General features: G+C 50.7%; 10 protein-coding genes across 10 annotated transcripts; 2 read left to right on the plus strand and 8 right to left on the minus strand.

Annotated features, from left to right (window-relative positions):
- Positions 1-1,269: 1,269 nt before the first annotated feature.
- A1O9_00947 (uncharacterized protein) lies at positions 1,270-3,774 on the minus strand (the record flags this gene model as incomplete). Its single annotated transcript, XM_013410108.1, has 6 exons — positions 1,270-2,693; positions 2,747-2,975; positions 3,025-3,448; positions 3,500-3,571; positions 3,629-3,698; positions 3,750-3,774. The coding sequence occupies 6 exons, from the start codon at positions 3,772-3,774 to the stop codon at positions 1,270-1,272; spliced, it is 2,244 nt and encodes a 747-aa protein (XP_013265562.1).
- Positions 3,775-4,860: 1,086 nt separating this feature from the next.
- Positions 4,861-5,839, minus strand: A1O9_00948 (uncharacterized protein; the record flags this gene model as incomplete). Its single annotated transcript, XM_013410109.1, has 2 exons — positions 4,861-5,753; positions 5,809-5,839. The coding sequence occupies 2 exons, from the start codon at positions 5,837-5,839 to the stop codon at positions 4,861-4,863; spliced, it is 924 nt and encodes a 307-aa protein (XP_013265563.1).
- Positions 5,840-7,110: 1,271 nt separating this feature from the next.
- On the minus strand, positions 7,111-8,861 carry A1O9_00949 (protein phosphatase; the record flags this gene model as incomplete). Its single annotated transcript, XM_013410110.1, has 3 exons — positions 7,111-7,140; positions 7,192-7,344; positions 7,389-8,861. 3 exons carry the CDS (start codon positions 8,859-8,861, stop codon positions 7,111-7,113), a joined length of 1,656 nt encoding a protein of 551 aa, XP_013265564.1.
- A 1,463-nt stretch (positions 8,862-10,324) lies between these two features.
- A1O9_00950 (uncharacterized protein) lies at positions 10,325-10,791 on the minus strand (the record flags this gene model as incomplete). Its single annotated transcript, XM_013410111.1, has 3 exons — positions 10,325-10,561; positions 10,620-10,657; positions 10,719-10,791. The coding sequence occupies 3 exons, from the start codon at positions 10,789-10,791 to the stop codon at positions 10,325-10,327; spliced, it is 348 nt and encodes a 115-aa protein (XP_013265565.1).
- Positions 10,792-11,792: 1,001 nt separating this feature from the next.
- A1O9_00951 (eukaryotic translation initiation factor 3 subunit E) lies at positions 11,793-13,168 on the plus strand (the record flags this gene model as incomplete). Its single annotated transcript, XM_013410112.1, has 2 exons — positions 11,793-12,886; positions 12,955-13,168. 2 exons carry the CDS (start codon positions 11,793-11,795, stop codon positions 13,166-13,168), a joined length of 1,308 nt encoding a protein of 435 aa, XP_013265566.1.
- Positions 13,169-13,420: 252 nt separating this feature from the next.
- On the minus strand, positions 13,421-14,531 carry A1O9_00952 (peptide chain release factor 1; the record flags this gene model as incomplete). The annotated part of the gene is made up of 2 exons (XM_013410113.1): positions 13,421-14,446; positions 14,502-14,531. 2 exons carry the CDS (start codon positions 14,529-14,531, stop codon positions 13,421-13,423), a joined length of 1,056 nt encoding a protein of 351 aa, XP_013265567.1.
- Positions 14,532-15,595: 1,064 nt separating this feature from the next.
- A1O9_00953 (uncharacterized protein) lies at positions 15,596-17,092 on the minus strand (the record flags this gene model as incomplete). The annotated part of the gene is made up of 2 exons (XM_013410114.1): positions 15,596-16,984; positions 17,048-17,092. The coding sequence occupies 2 exons, from the start codon at positions 17,090-17,092 to the stop codon at positions 15,596-15,598; spliced, it is 1,434 nt and encodes a 477-aa protein (XP_013265568.1).
- A 1,289-nt stretch (positions 17,093-18,381) lies between these two features.
- Positions 18,382-19,767, plus strand: A1O9_00954 (uncharacterized protein; the record flags this gene model as incomplete). Its single annotated transcript, XM_013410115.1, has 1 exon — positions 18,382-19,767. One exon carries the CDS (start codon positions 18,382-18,384, stop codon positions 19,765-19,767), a length of 1,386 nt encoding a protein of 461 aa, XP_013265569.1.
- Positions 19,768-20,353: 586 nt separating this feature from the next.
- A1O9_00955 (uncharacterized protein) lies at positions 20,354-21,634 on the minus strand (the record flags this gene model as incomplete). Its single annotated transcript, XM_013410116.1, has 1 exon — positions 20,354-21,634. The coding sequence occupies one exon, from the start codon at positions 21,632-21,634 to the stop codon at positions 20,354-20,356; it is 1,281 nt and encodes a 426-aa protein (XP_013265570.1).
- A 1,049-nt stretch (positions 21,635-22,683) lies between these two features.
- Positions 22,684-24,043, minus strand: A1O9_00956 (uncharacterized protein; the record flags this gene model as incomplete). Its single annotated transcript, XM_013410117.1, has 2 exons — positions 22,684-23,077; positions 23,136-24,043. The coding sequence occupies 2 exons, from the start codon at positions 24,041-24,043 to the stop codon at positions 22,684-22,686; spliced, it is 1,302 nt and encodes a 433-aa protein (XP_013265571.1).
- Between the last annotated feature and the right edge of the window lie 123 nt (positions 24,044-24,166).

Below are 24,166 nucleotides of genomic sequence, written 5' to 3' on the forward strand. Positions count from 1 at the left end.
CATTTCACATATGGGGAAGAGAGATACTTTCTTGGTGTCCCTCGAGACCAACCGATCATGCTCTTGACTTGGTGTGGCATTGTTGTCTGGAGCGGGATACGCATCTCTTGCAGGTGACTCTCAAGATTCCCCTCGAGAGTGAGTAGCCGTCTTCAATAGCAATAATGCCAATGGCATACATTACTGCCCCCTCGAGATTCTCACTTTGTTTTTCGATTGCTTTTCCTTTCTTCCTTTCCTTTCTCGCATATTCTCTCTCCGTCAGTTGGAGGAGGGGGAAGAAGAAGCAAGACCAGAATTGCTATTCTCAGAGCTGTCCGTTGGATCGACTCTGTTCATTTCTTGCACGTACCCCTCGATGTCGGACAGCGTTGGTGTACTTAGGCACACGTGCACAGATACATACCTAAGATACCAAACAGCTAACATAGATACAGACCGCCTTCCTACCTGGTAGTACATAATACGTACATGCTAGTTATCGTGAGCAATGGGATCAACTTGGTCTTTGTTGAGTTAATTAGCAGTTACTGAGCTAAGTTGTGACTCTAAATCTCCCTATCCACCTTGTGAAGAAGCTGGTATGGCAATTTCATGAAGATTTTCGAAAGTCTATCAACGATGCGTTTCTGATCTATGTACTTACTTACTACCCAAGCCCCCCTGGGACAACCCTGTCACTCTCTAAGGCAATTAATCAGTGGGATCTTCTTTCTGACATACAAATTCCGGTGAAAGAGGCTGTATGCCACTCGAACACACAAGAGGGGAATTAAACCGAATTAAATCGATAAACCGAGCAACAATGCTAAGGGAAGGCCAGAGACAATTTTGGAATTTGGTTATCGCACGCCATCCAGCCATCCCGCCAGCCTAGTGTGAACCATACATGCATGATATGCTCGCTGTCCGCAGGGTATCCTCCCACTATTCTCTTTTGGCGAGTTCGAGTAAGAACAATGGTGTATGGTGCTTGGTGGCGCAGAAACATGGTATCCTAATCGACAACTGCGCGCAACCGCCAACACCGGCCGCCATGAATGCTAACTCCGACTGTCCTTCCACACGTTCAAGTTTTCCATTATCATGCCAGGACGCCACTTGCGCACCACCTAGATCAAGACCAGGAAGACGAAGTTACGCCGTGTCGGGCGCTCATGGTCTGCCTGAGGATCAATCATTCTTTGGAATTCCTGGGCCAAGAGCCCCTTCAAGAACGGTCCCTGATAGGGGAGGGAAGTATTGTGATCGTTATCCCAAGAAGTGTCTTCAACCTGAAAACCCTAGTCCGTTCAACTCCTTCCTGACCGAATCCTCGCTCTGAATTTTCCGCATTTGCGTGTCCTCCAGTTTCTCGCCACCAGCGAATCGCATCTTGAGATCCTCAATCGCACGAATCTTCTTCAGTAGTCCACGAATCTTCTTATCCCGTGGGTCTCCACCGGGTGTCAATGGGCTGGTGACTTCAAGCTCAGGTGGTTGGCCGGCAGGGATGGGTGGGGGAGGCGGAATGCTGATGGCTGTGTTGATGTCTGCTGGCACCTTGCGAGGTCTTTGATTCGAAGGGTTAGGGACGTTGTTACTGGGTCCCTTGGGCGCGCCGTTGACATGATTGTGATGATGTTGCGAACTAGATGTATCACCTCGCTGTCTGCGGGAATTGCTCCGACTGCGTTCCTTCTTAGGACCAGAAGGAGGTTCCAACCCGGGTGGGGGTACGAAGTTTCGACTTCTGCTTCGATTATGACCACGACCGTCAGGACTGCGGTTTGGGCTCTTTCCCCGGCCTCCCCTCTGTTCGGGAGCAAGATTGCTCGATGTACTTTGCTCGCGAGCAGCAGCTGCAGCAGCTTTCTTTGCCTCACGCTTCTTTGCATTTTTCTTGGCAGCTTTGGATAATGGCTCTCCATCTGCTCCTTCGCCTGTTCCTGTGAGACTCACTCCGCCTCCAGGAGCTGCTCCTGGTGGCAGAGGAGTTTTATCTTCTAGTGGTTCCGCACCGGGCACGGTACGGTGGCGAGACTTCCCGAATCCATTCATACTGCTGGCAAACGATGAGACACCATCACGGACATATGCAGCACCACCTTCATCCTCGCGCTTGAAAGACAGAGGAGTCACCTGGCCTCTTGCACCAGGAGGTCTATAAGCCCCAGCAGGTTTACTCGGTGTCTTCTTCGTTGCCATATAGTCAGCAGCACTACTATGCGCAACTGGGGTAGACGCAAGCGGGTTTGTAGCCAACGGATGCAGCGATGACGCTTGTGGCCGCCAGTAGACATTGTACAGCTCGTTCATGTCTGCATTATACACCAGTGGACCACCTGCATGCCAAATTCGAATGCCATTGTCGACTCTCAGACGGGGAGAAGTGGTGGCAGTGAGAATATGTGTGCCATCTGGAGACCATTCACAGACACTAGCGTTGCTGGCTTCGATGGTGCAGAACTTTGTGAAGTCCTTCTCGAGGTCATAGATATCCATCTGGCCGGCCAAGTTCCCAAACCCAGCAACAAGAACGAAGCGTCCATGGGGTGAGAAAAGAACGGTATTTCGTGGTCCCAGGGGGAAGGTATGGACCGTCTGGGCTTTGGCATTGAAAATGACAGTTTTCGCTGGCATATAACCGTAAACAACGGCGAAGCTGGTGGACTTTGGTGACCAAGACACATCATGTACTGGTCCCTCCTTGTCTATGTAGTGTCAGCAGGCGATCAATGTACACAAAGCAAGGAGGAAGACATACCAAGATCGATTCTTGAATCAAAACCACCATTAGCACTGAGTAGGTACAAGGTAGTCTCCCCATAGTAACTCTTGCCAGTCTTGTCAACCTCTGTCTGTGCCAGCACAAGCAAAGAGGTGCCATCGTCATTCCATTTCAGTTGCACCTTGTCACCCTTGAAAAAATTCTTCTGAGACACTGGAGTGGTGAAGTTCGGCACATTGTAGATGCGAACTGCGGCGGGTTGTCCCTGATAACGTGTTAGATGTGGTCTTCCTGTATCAATGAGGTGATGGTACCTTTTTCTCGGGCAAAAACGCCGCAATGGAGTAGTTCTTCCCTGGGGAAACAGCAAAATCCGTAATACCTTCAACTCGGATCTTATTCCAGACAGTCGAGAGGTCGTGGCTTTCGTAGATCTGAATCTCATTGGTGACAGTTCTCGCGCAGTATGCCTCGTCGTAAGTATACTGCAAGTTCCATCCCGTCTGCGACTTCTGAACGTATCTAGCCAGGGGCTCTTTTTCAACACCTTCTGAGGCGGCCTTTTCGTCGATGACCAACCAGACCTTGAGGTTCTTGACCGCATCACCATTTTCGTCTTTGGATGAACGTTGCCAGGTGATGACATAGGTACCTAAGGGAGAGAAGCCAAGTTCGAAGACGTTCTCTGCAGGCAACGTGGAAACGACACTGGCATTGTCCGCATTTATGATGGTCACCCTGTCTATGGTCAGCTCTATGCACTGTCGTGGGATATTGTTTTAGGCATACTGATCGACAGAAGTCCATGCGAAATAACGGCCGCAGGGGGAGTAGCCACATGCCCGAATGTTTCCTTCGGGTCTAGGAAGCTGGGCATTAGCAACACGCTCGGCTGCCGACGGAGGAAAACTCGAATACCTCTGGAACCCTGGCAAAGACTCATAACTTGGAGCGCCATTTACCACACCTACACCCTTGAGGGTGCGGACTATTACAGGAGGTCAGCATTGTCTGTGACAAGGCTCGGCATGGGACGTACAAGCAAATTGAGTAACAACAGCCATGGTGTTTCGGCAGCGACACAGAAGATCGATTTCAGAGTCGCGCGTACCGAGGATTGTAAGAGCAAGAATACAGTCAAGCGCGTAGAGGCAGCGAGTCGTAGAGTAATTCGAGCTGTTGTGAATTCTTTGGGCCGGGGCGAAAAATCCGGTGAAGAGAATCTGGGGCAGAAGACACGGTGGAATTGTCACAATTCGGCTGCTTCCGTACTTGACAAGTCAATGTCAGCTATTGCGGTGAACGGACAAATTGCGTGGTGACGAGGAGAGGAAAAGGGTGGAAGAGAACAAAGGGCAAGGGGGAAGCAAAGGGAAGAGAGAGAAAGTAAATAATAATGTGTACGAATAACTCTGGAAACTCGGGAGACTGAATGGGGTCGGGCGCCGTGCGTGCACAGACGGCGGCGCAGGGAGCAGGCGTAGTCGTGGTGGTGGGTGGGCAATGGGCATACACAGACGGAGGGAACAGCAGCCATGAACTGATCCAGGCCAGCAGGGTATAGCAAAAGTGCCAGAGCCCGCCACAAACCAGCCCGGGGCGTCAGTCCTTAGCACCGTTAGCTCTAACAAAGAGCTGGTCTTTAACTACGCGTTAGGCGTGTCTCAGTTGATCCATCGTCATCGTCGAGGGTCGGCTAGCCTAAAACAACGCCTATATCACGCTAACTACGAACCGTGCTGACTACGCACTCCCTCGTCTCGCTGGAACTGCAGCCTCGTCACCGGAACCCAGCCGTCTGGAAACTGGAACTCCATCCCGTCGCCTGTCTCTCCCACCAGCAGCCACTCAGTCAGCCAAGCCAGTGGCTTTGCGTCTTATTCGCCGTACACATCACCCATTCACAGCCTCGTCTGCGATTGTTGGTGCAATGGAGGACACTCATCCAAACACTTGAATTCCACTGACTGGCATAAATCTGCCAATTGCAAAATGATTCATTCTACCTGCATTTCAAACGTGCCAAAGCTGGATATCATACAGTCTTACAGAAAACCCCTTAATCCAGTAAACATCAATCATTCGTCAGCTGGAGGGATCGACCCGCAGAAAATCACTCATCAAACTCCATGCCCGACCCGCCGATGTCTCTATTCTCTCTCAAAAGGAAATTTCCCAAGTGTCTGCCCATCGGCAGTGTCCAGGGGCCGGCGCAATTGATCAGCATCACTAAGCCTCTCCCGTAAAATCCCTTCTGCCATTTCTGTCCCTACCCCAGAAAAACGGTTCCCTTGATAAGGCTGATCGATAGGTGTAGCAGGCTGCATGGTTGTATCGATGAAGTTCTGATCGTAACTCATCCCGTCCATCATCTTTGGATCAGTGCTCCCAGCTGGTCCACTGGGAGTGATGCCACTCATCGGTGTGCTTTGTCCAGATCCAAATGCAGGAATGGTGCCCGTGCGTGGGGTTGATGGTACGTTAACATTCGTGCTCTGCCGCGACATCGAGGTTCGAGGATTGTAGGGCGCTGACACTGGACCACTGACGGTGCTACCTGCTCCCTCCCCGAAGCCGACCAGACTGGCCTTGTCCTCATCGCTAAACCCTCCAGTGCTTGACACTCCGTCGTCTTGATCCTCACTCATCTTGTCCGCGTCATAATCAATGCTGCCACTCGCCCATGTCGTTCTCCCGCCAGCACTTCCTGTTGCACTGGCGCTACCAACTGTGCTTCTCTCTCTCACTTGCGGCACGTTGTCGAAGGGACTATGGCCGTAAAATAGACCCGGTCCAGAGCCAAGCTGCCCACCTGGTCCTTGTCGAGAGGTGGCAACACGTTCAAGACCAGCAAGGCGAGAGATCCGATCCGCCCTTTCGGCCTCCAGAGTATTGGCGGATGCATTCGCACCCCTTCCACTGTGGCCCATTGCACCGTCCTTGATAGCGACCACAGACAATGTTGAGAGGCAAGTAGTTGTCGAGTTGGGTGTACCGGGTCCCATCTCGCTGGGGGTGGTAGGATCTGAGGGTGGCGGAGGGACTGATAATATGGTCAGCATTGCAATATTATCTGTTCAAAGAGGGCAGAAACTTACGGTTGATCAGGGTTGGGCCTCTGTTCGGCATTTTGAATGCTCAAGCCTGCAGCCTTGGAAAGGCGATTGAAGGCGATGAGGTGTGGAGGCTTGGTGTCAGATGCACCGTTTAGAGGCAATTGGAATCGTGGGATTCAGAGATTTGAACTAAAGTCGTAGAGTTCTCGGGAATGGATAGTCAGGAGAGGTTGTTCTCTTGTCGGAGACGTAGGCCGTGGACCCCTGGAGGGGCAGGTGAAGATGGAAAGGTACTACTGCTGGATGTGGCTAGGATTGTGTATGGTGAAATGACAGTGAGATGGAGACTTGGTAGAAGAGGTGGAATGATGGCTCTAGTTCGAGAGTATGAGGATTAAGAAGCGAAAGGCCCAGTCAAGAAATATATGTATGGTTGTGACCTGAGCATTGGGCAGAAAGCATCGGGGTCAGTTCAGGTTGCTTAAAAGAAGGTTCATGCACTGCGCGTCGACCCCAGAGTCAAGGGTCATCTCGGGCAGGCACGCCTGGAAAATGGAGTTGCACTTGTTCCATCTAGGCTTAGGCGCCAACGACGTCATCGGACCATCGGTGTCACGTGTCTGCGGCTGCTAACACCTCTTTCTGATGCTAGTGCACACTAGTACCAGGCACATATCGGTTCTGGGTACAAGGGGCGCAGCATCTGCCACATCATACACATTGGAAGTAACACGATTAACATCCGTCGTTTCCATCCACTCGAACTAGAAAGTGGGCAGTTCAAGTACTGCCTTGGCTGCAAAATAGTGCACCATCAGGCTCACCACCATCGCAACAATTCTCTCATCTAAACTGCCTGAGCACTGCTTGTTTGTTACTCAACCTCGTCGACTTTCTCGATCTGCCAGGGCCATGTTCGGTTCTCGCACACCTCCTGTCCATGGTGGTCACTCCCTCAACTCCCCACCCTGAGGCATCATTGGCAAAAGGGTAACTGACATTTCAAACCAGATAGGCTTTCAAGATACATCCCTGAATGTTGTTCATAATCTTCATTGCCCCGGCACATAATACGGTGCGTTGAACCGTACTGGCGGAGGTTCCATGTCGCAAAACTCCAAGACCCGCCCCGACAGGAAGGTAATCTTGTCCCAAGCATTGCAATGACATCCCTTAGGAGCCATTGCTTGCTGTAACTCTCCTCAAGTTGCGCCTAATGTTTAGCCCCATACGCGGAGCTTCTCCATATGGGTCGATAGAGTAGATTCTCAATTGGAAATATCGGCACGACCGCTGCTGCTGCTGGTGTTGTTGAATGCCGTGCCGCTGTCTTAGCCTCAGCCTCTAAAAGCTTTGAGCAGAAACTTGAGCAGGCTAAGAATACTTGTCAGTCATGCCAACACAAAATACGCCGGCTATACATACCGGGCTGTTTAGCATGTTTTGACGAGCGTTTCGTCCCTTCTTGATATGATTCTTTAGCGCACTAGAATCTAGAGGCTTCAGCAGCTCAAAGCTGCATAGCAGGTTGCTTGAAACGGACATAACAGCGCCCCAATTGTCGAATTCGCCACAGTACTAGAGCTATTAGTAAGGTTCTCAATGCATGTCATGCAACTTACATTTGGGGCCGAGAACACGGTGACAAGTAGACGGTCATTGAAGAACTCGTACCCATCTTCCACCACCATGTGGGCTCGGCAGACCAAGTCGAAATCATGTCGAGCCAGGAAGTCCACAATGACCTTCTTCCCAAAGCAGTAGCTCACCCCACGTTCGTTGGACTCCCAGTCTTGATCCATATCGGCAGGATCACTCCATAACAGGTCGTTCAGCAGTCCATAGTCGGGGACGTCCGTTGGTCGCGCAATTTGTCTGATGTCGTCCATATGTGATAGACTAGGCGAGAGTCCACCGTGAACACAGAAGATTTTGTCAGCCACAATAGAGGCAATAGGCAGACAATTGAAGGTATCAATAAATGTCTTCCACACCTTGATATTGCATCTTCGCTTGCACTCATCGTAAAACCCATAAACACGGGTCACATTTGCACATTCGTGGTTCCCCCGAAGAATGAAGAAGTTCTCAGGATACTTCAATTTGTAGCAAAAGAGTAGTAATATGGTTTCGAGCGACTGCTTTCCGCGATCAACATAATCTCCCAAGAACAAGAAGTTTGAACTTGGGGGGAAACCACACATTTCGAATAGTCGAATAAGGTCGTTGTACTGGCCGTGAATGTCGCCCACAATCTTGACTGGTGCACTCAACTCTAGGAGGGCTGGCTGAGACAACAGCACCTCTCGAACAGCAGTACAGACCGCGGTAATCTCAGCATTCTTCAGACATACTGCTTTGGTGACCTTTGTAGTATAGCCAGCATCGAGCAATCGAGAAATCATATCGTCCAAATCCATATCGTTGACCTCGCCAATACCCATGCCCCCGCCCGGCGATGCTCCTGGGAGCTCGGCGAGTTTGGCTCGAAGCGAGGCTTTTGTCTCGGGGGCTCTTGGGTTGATTTGGTTCTCACGCTTGACCAAGATAGAGTCACCAGCCTTTTGGGTGGAAGAATGGTGGTGAGCTTGGTGGGGGGCTTCATCAGAGACAGCTCCAACCTCTCCGGTCCTCTGAGCTCGATCTACAGATTTGTGGCCCTTTCCTACAGACTTGGACTGTGTTGGGGAAGGAGGTCGCGCAGGAGTGGTGGTGCCTGGAGACGGCGCTTCGTCATCATCGGTGGGCGATGTCGGGGACTCTACTAAAGGACCGTTGCTGAATTTTTCTTTTGTGGCTCGTGAGGAACCCGAACGACCACTGGCAATAGAACTTGCGTCTGCCCTGTCACTGTTTGACCCATCGAGATTGGAGAGCACCGAGGCCGAGGCTCTAGGGCTGTCATTAGTCTTATCGTCTCCCGAGCTCTTGATCTTGCTTCGGATGGACGATCTGATAGACCTAGAGGAACTATCTTTCGTATCAGACTTTGAGATGGAGGGGTATTGTTGCAAGGTATCAGGAAGGTTTTGTGAGGATGAGCTTTTCACTGGAGTTCTACTCCCATCGCTACTCTTTGACTGTTGTTGGCCCATTGAAATCACCTAGGTAACGCGAATTGAACAAAGAGCGACGCAGATCGAGTATGGAAGAATGGTAGTCAGGGAGGTTTGAGGAGTGAGATAAGCAGCAGCTTTGAGGAATGCGTTTTGGCGGCTTTGCAGAGCGGGCCTCTAGCGAGCTCGCGCGTTGTCTGGTTCGCCCAGGTGGTAGACTTGATAAGTTCACTTTTGGTGTATTACTCTCATGAACCGTGAGATGAATGGAAATGGCGTCAAAAAGGGGGATTTCTGAGTGGATTTTGAGTTCGTTGGTGGTTGTTATTCTTTGTCTTGCCTGCGGAAAGGGGAGTCAGAAGTCAGCGAACATCGGATTGCGGCACAAAAGAAAACCGAGCAGCTGAAGAGTCGTATTGAGATTGGTAGTAGTAGTGGCCAACAATGAGGCATATACTCGTCGAGGAGAAGCTGGATATTGCATTCAAGCCTGAGGTTGTATCATCGGCCGAAGTGAAACAGGGTTGCGTCACTGGGCCCAAATGGGGGGTTTCGATCAGATACGAGGAAGCGGCCAGGCTGGACTAACCTGTAGGAGAAGAAGCAGTGGAGAGCAAACGCGTCTCTAATGCGCAGAGAGTGTGGATGAGGGTGTTGAGGGAATGTGGCTGACTATGAGAATTTGGGAAGAGATGGTCTTGGGCTGAGACTTGATACAAAAGGTAAAAAGCTGTAGTTGGAATATGGAGAGTATGGAGATGGAGAGATGCGCGGAACACTGAAGTCTAGAGCCGAGCGTCAATATGGTAAGGATCCTTGGGGGTTAGGATGTCAGGGTGGTATGGGTGGATAGGTGCCGGCGGTAGTACGTAGAGAACAGAGTACGGATAATCGGTTGTATCTGATTTCTGGGAAGAACGATGACCGAAAGGTATACGCCCGTCTACCCCATCCCTCCTTATCCGAGCGCTTCACCTACTGTATATAGCGGCCTTTGGCCTCCAATCTAGCAGTGCTTTGGGCCTAAAGGAGCCCCTCTACCCTTCAAGACTCGTGCGGCAAACCTGTCCCGGCTGCCAGGCCCAAATCTTCGGCCCTGCTTTTCTCAAAACCTCCAGTTAAACACCCAATTTCAAGCCTCCAAAGCTACCAGTCTCAGCATCTTCTTGGCCTGCTCCTTGGCACCAAGCTCTCCAACAACCTCGGATCTGAGTCCTGACTGGCTAAACCACGCGAGGACAAAGCCTGATGTATCGTGTATGTGATGGGTGCCTTCATCGTCGCACCTGTTGAGTTAGACAACATGACAATGAATCCTTTATTCGATCTTATGGAGCATGCTCTCCCCTCCTCTTCATGCAATCCCGGACCTTATGTTAAAACTGGATTCCGACAAGACGTGGTGAAGTGCCAGTGGATAGCAGTGACTGGCAGTCAGGACCACTAGCTCACACTGTGCAACTAGGTATTGGCGCAGGAATTGTGTTCCTCCATGCATCACTTCAACTTGAAGACCTAGTTTGAATGGTGAGTGGTCGAATGCTCGGATAGTCTCTTCGATCTTCCACTTCCATCTTTGCGATCTGCTTCCCCGGGATTACAATGAGCCCGACAAATCGAGATGTCATGTCTGCTTTGCTTGCTTTGCCAGTTGCTCTGGTGGCTTCTATCGCGTCTTGTTCGGCTGCCTTCGATGGCATTCGATACTCGAAAGCATTTGACATGATAACATTACTGTTCTGCAGTGTATCAGCTTACCAATCTCACATCTCCTGGGCACTTCTCTGGCATATTTACCCGATCAGTGCATCGAAATGTTCCTGTGAACAGGCGCCCTACAAACAGTCCTGTTAGCCCCTATATCCGACAACTCCGACGTCCTCCGTAGAGCCTTACCATCCGGAATGGTCACGTGTAATGTTTTACTCAACAATGACTCCAAGAAATGTGCTGCCTCTTCCTCTTCCATGTCAGCTCTTCTTTGTTGATGAGGACAAAGTAGAGAAGGTACTGTCGAAGATATTGGTACTTGGCCAGTTCCGTTTGCTGACTGCTCAGTCGTATGCTCCAAGAGTGACAATACTAATCATCTCAAAATCTAATAGACAACTGCCGCATGGATCAATGCCATCAATGGGCATACATGATCAAAAATTGAAGAGCTCCATGTCCAAGGGTGTTACGTTCTAGTGCTAGGTGTCTAAAGGATATCTCACATGATAAACTCGAAGGCCAAAGGGTCTGCCAAGCTCAACGGGAAATATTTGTTCCTCTCCGAAAGATATTCCACTGTCCTGGCTGGGTACAGACACACCTCAGCCTTGTGGACTTGCAAAATCATTCAACACTGCAGAATTCAAACATTAAACCTAAGTTTGATCTCATACCGCGGATTATCTCTCGTAGCTTTCGTTGCCACCTGTACTATGATGTGCCAAGGTTATACCCATCAGAAGATGGAACTGCATTTTAGATACCTCAACGCCGTCCCGGTAAGCTCAATCCACATCAAAAAGGAGTACAGCTAACAATACACGTAGACGTGAATACTAAATCAGACCCAAGTAAGTAGAGTTCTGGAACCCCTTCACTGTTCGAGGATCTGACATTGGACGATTACATCTTGAATTCGAGGAAGGCAAAGAACTGTTGGTATGCCTGAAACAATATGAGGAAAGAAGCCCGCCGCTGTTGCAACTACTACTGCTGCTGGTAATAGCAGGAAGCCTTTGCGAGTACTCATATATTAACATACCTGCAGGCTACGGAACAACATCCCACTGGAAATGGGCAGTTGACTCGGCACAAGCGAAAAGTGCCTTAGGTAATATTCCGCGTTGCCAAGCCCTCCACCCTAAAATTCCGCCTCACACACTCACCAGCAGCAGCGCCCGCGCATCCTCATCTTTTCCACCCGCCAACGCCTACAACACCTGCCAGACTAGCCCTCAGACTCACTACGAGCTCATCATGGGTTCGGTCGAGGATCCCACCGGCGAATATGCCTTCCTTGCCAAACTTGTCCCCCGCATGGACCGACATCTCATCTTTCCTCTTCTTGAACATCAACTCGGCGAAGAAGACATTTCGCAGCAACGTTACGATGACATTAAACTCGCCATTTTCAACCTTCTCAAGAATACGAACATGATAGACTTTGTTGGCAACCTTTACAACGAAATCAACAAGACCGAGTCCACACCCTCCGAGTACGCAAAGAAACGAGAAGAAGTCCTAGCCAAACTATCGACATTCGAAGAAGAATCCGCACACCTCATGAACCTCCTCAGCGATGAAAATGTCACCTCACAACTCCGTAGCGACAAGGTCGCCAATTTGAAATTCCTCGAAGAGCAACATGGTGTCACACAGCAGATGGTGGATAACCTCTATGACTTTGGTCGCTTTCGTTACGAGTGTGGTCTCTACCCCGAGGCTGCCGACCTTCTCTACCGTTTCCGAGTGCTTTCTACAGACAATGACAAAGTCGTCAAGGCCACATGGGGTAAGCTAGTCTGCGAGATCTTAGGCGAAGAATGGGAGAATGCGTTGGAAGAGGTGGAGAAGGTCAAGGAACATATTGAGACCCGACTATTCAACAACCCACGCGCACAATTAACCGCACGAGAGTCCCTGGTGCATTATGCACTCTTCCCTTTTTTCAACTACGAGCCTGCCCGTGAAAAGCTCACAGAACTCTTCTTCTCTCCCCCTTATATCTCTTCCATTCAGACCGTCTGTCCCTGGATTTTGCGGTATCTGTCGGCTGCCGTTATCACGAACCGTGCCCGCCTCAATAACTCCCACAACTACCAGAAACAGCTCAAAGACTTGGTTAGAATTGTGAAACAGGAAGTATATGAGTACCAAGACCCGGTCACCGAGTTCGTAAAGGCTCTTTACGTTGATTTTGATTTCGAAGGCGCACAGAAGAAACTCAGCGAAGCAGAGAGCATTCTCAGAGGAGATTTCTTCCTGGGCTCAAGTGCAGATGCGTTCATGGATTCTGCCCGACATCTTATCTCGGAACTCTACTGCAAAATTCACCAGAGGATCGATATTAAGTGCGTCTCTATTGTTTCCCGCCCTTCATCTCCTCTTATTATCTGCGAATACTAACAATCTTGTGCAGGGACCTCTCGACACGTTTGAGTCTATCTTCCTCGGAAGGGGAGAAATGGATCGTGAATCTCATCCGTGATACGAAAGTGGACGCAAAGATCGACTACCAAGCCGGCACCGTAGTCATGAACCACCCTCCTCAATCAGTGTACCAGCAGGTGATTGAGAAGACTAAAGGCGGCTTCTTCAGAACACAAGTTCTCAGTGCTGCTGTTGCGAAATAGGAATAAGACCCAGCGAGGCGCGAAGAAGCGTGAAGAACCATTGGGGGAAAGGCTTTGATTCTGATTCATTGATTGCAGATGACGAGCAACGAACACCCACAAAAGGCAAACTTCAATCCTTGGAAGTATGATTAAACAGGGTAACATCCCGCAGCAGAATTAGAGCAAACATCATGTTAGGTGAAGAGGGAACGCAGGGGCGGATCCCACATTTGTATGATACCCATGAGGACCTGATTAAGAGCTCAATGATTAATTCCCTGTGCTGTTCTTCTTTTCCTCCTCCTGCTCCCTCCTCTTCAACTCCTCCTCTGCCAGAAGGCCCTTAATCTCATTCTCACCCATCCACTCCCTAACGCTGTCCATGATTCCCTCCAGCGCAAGCCCACCACCCAGCACACCGTCAAGATCCAGGGTCTCCTTCCCACTGCGATGGTCGGTGACGCGGTTCTGGGAGAAATTGTAAGTGCGCACTTTATCCTCGCGGCCCATTTTCCCGACGCCCCCCATGACGGCACGGCGCACAGCGATGACCTTGGCCTCGCGCTCCTCACGGCGTTTCTGCGCCAGCTTCGAACGTAGCACCTGCCACGCCTTCTCACGGTTCTTGTGCTGCGACCGCGACTCCTGCATCGCGACCACGATGCCCGTCGGCATGTGCGTCAGCCGCACCGCCGAGTCCGTCTTGTTGACGTGCTGCCCGCCCGCGCCCCGCGCCCGCATCGTCTCCGAGCGCACTTCGGTCACAGAGACGTAGTAGTCGGAGTTCGGGTCTTCGTAGTTCAGATCGTTCTCAGCTCCTGACTCGGGCAGGCTGGGCAGCACAAGGACCGACACGGCAGAGGTGTGCGTGCGCCCTTTCTTCTCAGTGGCAGGAACGCGCTGCACGCGGTGCACGCCGGCCTCGGTGCGGAGAATATCGTAGCTTCCTGGGTGGTTGATCTCGAGGAGCGCTTCGGACAGCGCTGTCTCCCCCTCAGCGCCGTCTGACTGGTACTGTGCGAGACTTGCTGGCCAGCCCATGCGCGCGCAGAAGGACTTGTACATCTCGAGCAGCGACTGTGCAAACAGGGACGCTTCGCTCCCTCCCGCCCCAGGGTGGAGCTCGATCAAACACGGCATGCCGGCGAATGGATGGGTAGGGATGAGTGAGTTTTTGAGCTGTAGTGCCAGTGATGGGATCGAGGCGGTCGTCGCTTCGATGTCTGCCCGTGCGAGGCTGCGGATTTCCGCATCTGATGATGGGTCTTGCAGGAGCCCTTGGAGCTCATCCAGGGACTATTTAATAGCGCGTGAGATTAGTCCCCCCACGGCCCTAGGATGTTTGTTTGACTTTCTTCTTACATGATGCGCATGATCCCATTGCTTTAGGGTAGTGCATAAAGGCCCCAGCTCGCCTAGCTTCTTCGCCGCGGCAATAGAGTAGTTCTCAGCGTTGGCAGCTGAGAGGGTCCTGTGTTCGGCGGCGAGTGCACGGGCGCGCTGCAGGAGGGTGGAGGAAATATATTCATTCCCAGAGTCTGGAGATAGCGACAGAACAAAAAGGGTCAATACACGTCCCGTACACCCGCGGGATCATGGTAATGGTTGTAGGAAAACTCACCTGAACTTTGGAAACGGATTGGCGTGTAGCTAGGTCTAGCTGCCGTGGGTAGCGAATATCCAAGGCATCTTGAGCATAGCCGACGGCTTACACGGCTACCACTCAACATGCCTTGAAATAGAAACTTAAGAGCAATCAGTGAAGGAGGGGAATGCTTCCAACTCTATCACGAATCGAAGCGGATAGGCACAAGCCAAAAAATATAGATAACTGAGTTATCACAGACGGTCGGTCGGACCAATCGGAGCTTCAGCTCGGCAGCCTTGCTCAGCCTTGTCCCCGTGGTGTCTTGGGGCAACTTTACCTACTTAGAGAGATACCATCAACCTATGGGGCAAGACCGATTACATTGTACAGAGGATACAGATATATGAGGAATCTTGTATATTGATTGAACTAGTTGCTGCATTCATTCTCAAATAAGGGCTACGGGAATTGCCGTTGCCAACGTCTGCCCTGCTGATGGGGACATAAGTAGCAACGCTGCCTCATAATGTCGACAAGAGATGTCTTATGTGAACGAGTATGAATCTCGTAGCGATCTCAGTCTGGAGCTAACGCTTACCGATTGCTAGTGAACTCGCATACTTGTGCAAATGTGTTGCCCCCCAAAGGTGGATTCGATCATCCTCCGTTTATACGAGAACGCCTGTTGTCTTTAGGATGCAATTTTGTCTCTGACCGTCCGCTGAGCAATTATTCAAGCCGACGCTGGTGTCTGTAGACTGCCTGTACATTTTGAACGCCGTCATCTCTCATTATTTTCGCTGCTGGTGGTGTGGTGCAGATATGTATGTGCATTAGTGTCTTGCTTTCAGCCGATTTCATGATCGATACCCCCACATGGGTTTCACTCCACCGTCTTCACCGAGACTAGAGTCTTTGCGGCCTCGCGAGAAATCACCATTGGGTTTTTCACGCAGAGGTGTCAATCTCGGTGACTGACCTGACCAATTCGTCTCATCCATTGGAAAAAAAGCGCCTTCCTCCTCGTCGATCTTCTTCGAGCTTAGACCGGGGCTAGATATGCCACGTTCAAAACGGCCAATGGGGGCTGAGGAATGCCTAAGACCGCTACCAAGTTGCACTCTTGCTCCGTTGGATTCCCCCGAGTCAGCTCGATTCAACTGCATTCGAGCCATGGCTTGTGAAATGCCCGAGATCTGTGTACTCGGTGAAGGCTCGTTAGGCATCCATGATCCTCGCAGCGGAGAGCCAACGTGGCCAAAGCCGGTTGTTCCTGGGGTTTCTGCTGCCTTCCGTTCTCGCTGTTCTGCCCATAGCGCACTGAATCGGGAAGGGCTTCCCGCTGGTGGTGAGCCCACATTGCTTGATGTACCACTGGGTATGGCTAGGGCATGGGTGTGATCTCTGGGACCCAACTCTTGCTCCGGTCTTGAAAATCGTCTCATCTTTTCCTGGGGAGTAAGTACTTCGTCGTGGAGACTATTGGGCAAAAGATCACTTTCAAGGCCAAATCCTTCACCCCATTCATGACCAAGATTGGAGCGAGGGACACTTGCTGATAAACCTCTGGCCTTGACAGATTTTTGAGAATGCATGATTCTCTGTCCAATCGATTCTTCGACGTTCTGGGGTGAGAGCCCCAATGGAGATGATGCGTTCCGCAAATTGGAGCCAAGATTGGCATTTCGAACGTTGACTATGGACTCTGGCGGACTGCCAAGCTGTCTTGAAAGTGAAGATGATGCAGGGGATCGCATTCCGAATTTGTCGGGTACTGACTGACCAAGAGGACCGTACTTGGCGATGTGAGATATGCCATTTGCATCAAAAGATTGTGGGAGAGGGGCGTTGAGGGCAGTTCTGATATTATCAACGGGAGACTTGGGGAAGGGATTATCATTGGGAGGGGAGCCAAATTGAGACGTGGGTGGCGAATTTAATCCAGAGTCAAAAGCGGAGCGATTCTGATATTGGTTGTACCGGTCTGGGGAGCCGTCTCCCTCGTCGGCGTCAATGAGTGGAAAGGCCTGGCTAGGGAAATAGTCGGCACCGTAGTTTGGAGGGCCTAGCATAGGATCAACCAGGCTAGGATCTTGGTTGTGATATGGAGTCTGTTCTTGTCGACTGGTGTAATTGAAGCTTCTACTCGCTATGGCTAGACCGGCGTCGAGATCTGCTCGGTTGACCCGTCGTCCATCTGGCAAATAATGAGCCAGAGCACACTTGGCTCCAAATTTACAATTTCCCTGACGCAGATTTGTTCAGCAAGCGGGTTCCATCAACTCAAAGGCTGTAGGGATACAATATACCTTCATGAAATATTTGCAAGGTGCTTGCTGGTTCATGGGATCCATGGAATGGGAGAATGGGCAAGCACTCCCCGCCTGACAGGCGCCTTGACGAAAGAACTTGCACGGGACATGTTTGGTATCTGGAAGTATCGTTAGAAGGGCTAGTTGGTGGCGGTTATTCTGGGCCGCAACTCACTCTTGTTGGATTGATGATTGGGAGGGCTTCGTGCCAGGTCAAACAACGGTGTGCCATTGCCTCCTATGCTAGACTTCCTGTCTACACCGTTCCTATACATGATTGAAAGCCCCGGGGCTGGAACGGCTTTATCGCCAGCAGACCCGAATTCGTTTCGCGTTATGGTCTGGACCAGGAGAGCAGAGACTGGACTCTGAGAGGAGGAAATGGACTTCGTATGGCAAAGGATCAAGAGCTTGGTCTGTTCTTGGAATGGCCAGGCGGGAATCGGGTTCGAAGGTGTCTGCGCGGAGGAAGAAAATGGTCGGATAGAAGCAGTGACTTCAGTGAGAGGTCGGGCTATTGCTGCGATGTGAGCCACAAGTCATGCGGCAGTGCTCATACACTCAGGCTCCGTGCGGTGCGGTGCGGTGGTGAAGATAGAGGCAGACACAGATACAAGCACGAGCACAATCACGATCAAAGGGACAGGCTTCCCCACGGGCGGGTTGTGTGGTTGGCGTGATTGGCGGCGTGGGGTGGAAACTGAGATAGGCTGAAGGGGTGTGAAGGTGTACTTCGATGGATGGACGTAGAGACAGACGATTGAAGAAGTAAATCGCAAGACGAATCGTTGGGTTTGTGATAGGAGTGTAGGGTTTCGAGGAGGAATGGTGTTCCGGCGTTATGGTATTATGGTCTTTATCAATGAGGCCATGCAGTTATGAGTAAATCATCAGTGTCGGGCATGCGCTGCACCTGTACGGGTTTAAGTGAATGGTGGGGCAGTGGTTCGTGCAATTGCGGGTGACGGAACAAGCCTGTAGGGGCCCTGCTTTCCTACCAACGCCCGAGGCGCCCCAAAATCTCCAATGCCTTTAACTAGGCTGACCTCAGCCTGCAGGTCGTATACTCAAGTCGCAGGTGACACGGACGACTGGCAGTTCCACCAAGCAGAGGCACGCGTGACACAATAATCGTGGGCCGCCAAGTCAAGGGCGGCAGACCTGGTACGACGACCCATGTGCCCCAGACACGTGGGGGATTCTCATCACGTGATAACGTCCCTTCACCTGACACGTGATCATTGGTTTCTGACCTCATTTGACGAAGATCTTCGCTCTTTCTCTTGTTCTTTTGGCCTTTGTCCAGTCTTTGTCTCCCACTTCGCCAATTCATGGCTGCCAAAGTAGAGCTGCCTTTTCTCTACCAGACACGAACCCTTTTCTGCCGTCCAAGGCCTTCGCTCCACCTGCACATATTGCAGAGATGTTTCGGCCATGAGCCACAGTCCCATCAGAATCAGGCAGAGATTAAAACAACCCGCAGACCAAGGAAGGGATGGGTTCGGACCAAGCGACCAAAGGTCTATTATGGCCTTAGCCAACCGCTTGCAGCCCCCACTACCGGCAGCAACATCAACCTTCGGTCCACAATTACCACGACCGAGCGCAAAGCTTTTGAAGCAATTTTACTTGCCTCTGAATGGTCAGGAGGCTCCAAAACGCCATCCCCTCTAGTCGATGCCATCGATCTTGATGTTGACAACATCCTCCAATTGTTCAGAACTTCTATTGAGACGCGAAACAATGTCAGCCAACCCATCGCCTCACCTGCAGGACCGGATCCCAACCGAATTGGCCAACTGTCATCCACATCCAAGTCTTGGCGCCCTGAAGAAAATGAATCTGTTATTGGAGGCATTGTGCGTCAGCGCATACACGAGATAGTGAACGCCTTGCAAGCGGCTGCCACTTCCACCCAGCAACCTGGAGATATCGCATTATGGCATGCTTGCGAAGTTCAAATCTTTCCTCTTGGGCAAAAGCTTCATGGAAAGCCAGTCTACCAAGCACCAGAATTCTTAGGCCCTGAGAAATTCATCTTTACCCCAGAGCACTCCGATGTACCCTCTGAGATTCTTGAAGAAGAGAAAAAGCGCCACCGGGCGGAGTTCGAGGCGAAAGAGAGCGATCCACCTACTACAACCCAACCTGCAGCAAATTCCAAGTTGGAGCGAACCCAGAAACACATACTAGACTCTCGTGAAGCTCGTGCCGTCTTACATCATGTATACCCCGCCGCCCTATTGTACGCCCTCCGCCTCTTTGCCAGGGACTTTCCTTCTTCCCACTTCGCCTTCAACTTGCTCCCACGCATCCGTGAGCTAGGCCATACGAGTTATGTTCTCGGTGCCTCTACTCAATTCTACAATTCTCTCATATCGCTGAAATGGCACAGGAATTCATCTCTTCGTGAAGTTTGCCAGCTTCTTTCAGAGATGAAACAGAATGGGGTCGAGTTTGATGAAGCAACTTGCCACATAGTCCATCACATTGCGGACGAGCGTGAGGCTACTATGATGAGTGAAATAAGAGAAAGTGCTAACATTCACGAGAATGGGAGGACCGCCGCCTGGTGGGGACGACATGGACAGGCTATCTGGTTTCCAAAACTTGCAGAGTGGCTGGACACTATGACGGAACAATTGTCGCAATATGACCTTCCAACAATCCCGCCTGAATCGGCTTCACAACCTCAACCAGCCTTGGAAAAACAATAATACTGAACACCCCAGTCAGAGGTCAGGGGCAGACCCCATCCGGCGCTGATTCAGGTGCGCACTGCTAAATATATTGTATAAACATTTAGATCGCGAGGAAGCTAGCCATATCATGGATCGATACTCGCTAAACGCAGCTTTCAGGGTACCTAATATAATTCCAAAGACCAAACCCTGGTCACGAGCGGTATCAACTTACTATGCTTTCCAAAAATCGCTCGCACCTATATTTGCACACAAGAAACTAGGGAATAGCATGAATCGAATTTCAGCATTAGCTGTACTCTTATGATCGTTAAATTGGCCAAAATTCGGCAATTCGAGTCGCTTTCCTGATTTGCTGTCACAAAGGACCCTAGATAATGCTCTTTGTTCCAATTGTGTCTCCTTAGACTCTATTTGAGCGGAGATTGGTTATAACTTGCAAAGAAAAATGTGCTATGATACAATCCGAAGCCTACACCCGTGCTTAGCCTTCTTCATCTCGCTCACCGTGGCTCAGCCGCCGCCCAGCTATTCTGAGAATGCCGCCGCCTCATCTCGATCTGGCAGGACATGACTTATGCGAAAACGTGCCAATCCATCATCACAGAGCAGAATCCGACTTCAAGTTCAGCTCAGAGTAGTCTGGAAGCCCGCAGTAGGGGTCGTCCTGTGTTCGCCCTTTGTAAGCATACCGTTCGAGCCTGGACGCCACCCACAGGACCGAACGTAGACTCCAAAGCCCCAACTGTGAAGAAGGGAAGAATAAACTCATGGTTTTCATGGAAAATTGCTGAATCTCCTCAATCGGCTTGCGCATGACCTCGTTGTACGCCTTGAGTGCACCGGCCACGTCGTTCCCATGTCTCGTAAGTTCTCCAGCGAGTACGTACGCACCAATAAGGCAACCTGTGACACCCATGCCTGTGAAAGGGGTTGGGCAGTATCCTGCGTCTCCAATGAGCACGACCCGGCCCTTATACAGCTGCTGGATCTTGATCTGGCCCATCTCGTGCGAGTAGAAGTCCTTAGAAGTGGTCATGCCGCTCAAGAGTCGGCTCGTCTGCCAGCCAGCATCCCTAAAGTTCTCTGAAACCGCTTCCTTCTGTTTCTCCAGTGACTCATTATAAGCTGATCTCAACTTCTCGATATCCTTCATCGTGAACAGTAACACCTGGGTCATCGGTCGATCACTGTTTCTCGTCACGATCATCCTGCCTCCCACAGCCATGTACGCCTTCGCGAGTGACCCTTCACCTTCGACTTTCGGTATGCTGTAGTATGCAGCATAAACACCTATTGATTTGAAAGCCGCATCGCTTTCCTCCCTCCCAAAAGCAAGGCGTCTTGTCCGTGACGACTGCCCATCCGCGGCAACGACAAGATCATATCGTTCCTGATTTCCATTCGAGAAAGTGACATCCACCCCATCCTCATCCTGCCTAAGTCGCTCCACTGTACTAGCAAATTCATATGTCAAAGCTCCCTTATTGGCAACCTCCTCTTTCAGTTTTTCGTGCTGCTTGAGACTGCCTTCATATAGAATTCTGACCACATCGCCACGCATGAGCTCGTACTCACTCGTCAGAGTACGCCGCCTCTGACCAGATGGGCTAATGCCAAACTGAGCGATAACTCGGTCATTTGTGTTCACGACCTCGAGACCAGTCTCATTGACGCAGTACGCTTTGAGTATTTGAAAAAGACCCATCCTCTTCAAGATCGGGACCGCCTGGTTCTTCAGATCAATCTGTTGTCCTGCCGTCCGGAGCGAGGGGTTTCGCTCCACAACTGTGATGTTGCGACTTGGGTCCGAACCCTGCAAAAGCGATGCAAGTGCTGGGCCAGCAACGCCTGCGCCCACAATGAGCACTTTGAGCGGCATGGCTGATCTCAGTGTCGAGCTTTCGTACTGGTTATGGTGGAGAGCGTTGCCTGAGGCGTTTGTACCGAGGGTTCGGCTGATCCACGGAAGAAAATGTTGGTTGAGGGAAGTGAAGAGTGTCAGGATGTGTCGGTTTATGTGTATTTGAGACTTCTCAAGCAGCGAGGCTGGGTTCCGGGAAATACGCCTCATGCTGTGGAGGGAGCTGTAGAGGAAGCCAGTGTTTCCAACCGGTGTTATATGCTGGTGCCTAATGGAATAGTATATCAAGCAGCGTTCGATCAACACTAGCGACCCGTCCAAACGGCCTTGTCGTCCGAATACGCGAAGCAGCAGTTCTTAGGGAGGAGAAGTGCCACGCTCCACACCACTTCTAATTCGCAGGCAGCCAGTAAAAGTGAACAAGAAAAAAGAATTGAAAGATCAGAAAGATCGGGCTTTACAAAGGATGAACCAAAACTCCCCCGAAACAAGCGTTTGCGGACTTGGAAACACATTTCTCGGCCGAAGCCTGGCGGTATTCCCGGGTTATAGATGCTTCCGCCGCATCGGCGGAGAAAACCACGAGTTGCAAATCGCAGAACGGGAAAGGAGAGTCGAGATGGGTTAACATCACCCAGGAAACATAATGGATCAATAGATGATATGAGAGCAGTGATGGTATCGATTCTGGAGTTGGCAGTTGAATTTTCTGGCTGAATACTATATTCCTTGGTTGTGATTCATTATTGGTTGTGGGTCGCAGCTTCGGAGGGCAGCATTAAGTCCAGCTCGGAATAATTAATGTGAAAGGGAAAACGATAGACACACGCCCAACACTTGGTACATAATCACCTCGCACCCACCGAGGCGCTCCTCGTCCTTCATAACACGTTGCATGATTCTCTCGTAGTCGAGCTAGATCAGATGCTGAGAAGGCACTATACTACGAGGCAAACCATTGCACTCCTTGATCGATCAAAATGGGGCCCCGAAGGCAGGCTATCTTCTAGCCAGAACAAATTTGGAAAACCCTGCACGCGCTCAACTTGAGGGTGATAGTGCTGGTATCAGTATCTATCCGAGCCAGGAACAGCTGCGTTGCTGGTGAGGTCCTTTTGCGAAGGCGTTAATTCCGACATCGGATATTCGAGTCTACCATTCTTCCTTGCTCGACGCCGGCGGGTAAATAGGAAGGCCAGTAACGCTCCAAGAAGCACTAATCCTACAATTGCCGCGGCGACGCTAATACCTATTTTGGCGGCTTTTGAAAGGCCGGAGCTCGTTGACTTTGCCGAGTTTGCGCCCGAGGAGTTTGTGCCTGTGCCTGTACCTGAACTGCTCGGCAATTCCGAGTCTACCGCGCTAGGAAAGTCGAAATCCTGAGTGAAGGAAGCTCCTGTATAGGCGATTTCAGCATCTTGAATATTTCTGTCGACCGTTCGGTTGTCGGGGTTGAGTGCTCTGGGGTTCTTGTCAGTATAGAGCTTCTAGAATCATACTTGGGGGATATTCTACCTACCCGTCGATAATGTAGATGGCTCCTCCGGTGAAGAGCCAGTCCGGTGATCCAACAATCCTGGCACTATTAATGAATGCATGGCCGTTCGAAGGAAATATGGAAACCTCCGATCCTTCGAGAGTCATGTATGTCCCATTGGGCGGCTCTTCCAGGTTGATCACCAATCTCTGGTCAATTGTGTGGTAAGCGACAACCCGATCCAACTCTGCTCTGCTCATTTTCTCGATCAGATTACCAATTTCCCTGATAGAATGATTCATGGGCAAGAAAACCGTGACGTCTGAAAGCTCATCCAAAGTCTGCGGTGCCTCAGAGCTGGGCGCGGCTATCTCTGCTTTGGCGAAAGCTTCAGCAGCGAGGAACAGGCGATCCTCTGCTGTGTCGGTGAATGCTTGGGGCAATGTGAGAGTGGTATCAATCACGTGAATCATGCCAGATTTGAATTCGATGGGGTCGCCGATCGTTGACGATCTGTGAAGAAGACCGGAGATGAATCTTGATATGTTGGTGATTGATGAACCCTGGGCCACCACGATTTGGCCGCCAGTGACATTGGAATAGTCGGACGGCTGTAGGAGACTGGGTATGCTTCGATATTCGCTAGTTCCGAAGCTGGAATATGTGCCATTCAGTATGTGGTACTTCAAGAGAGCTTGGGTCCCATCCTCATCGACTTCGACACTCGTGATGTCTGTCGACCCAGTTAGATTTTCGATAGCATTGTTGTCAGGTGCTAGCAGTGTAATATTTTCGAGACTATCAAGCCACGAAACGAAGTCTTGGGATCGCGTAAGGAGGTATGTGAGATTCGATAGCTCAGCATGAGCTTTGAGTGCTTCGAAAAGAGTCAAGTCTTGTGCAGTAACCAAGGCGATGCAAAGTGTGACTCCAGCAAGCCTGAATAGCATTTTGAAGGCAGAGAGAGCCGCGCTCGAGGAAGTAAAAGACAAGAAGGAGATCAAGACAAAAGACCTAAATCTGCTCACGATACTATTTGGCTGACCTAGTATATATCAGTAGTACGGCACAGA

Source organism: Exophiala aquamarina (genome assembly GCF_000709125.1).
Source record: "Exophiala aquamarina CBS 119918 chromosome Unknown aczIA-supercont1.1, whole genome shotgun sequence".
Lineage (NCBI taxonomy): Eukaryota > Fungi > Ascomycota > Eurotiomycetes > Chaetothyriales > Herpotrichiellaceae > Exophiala > Exophiala aquamarina.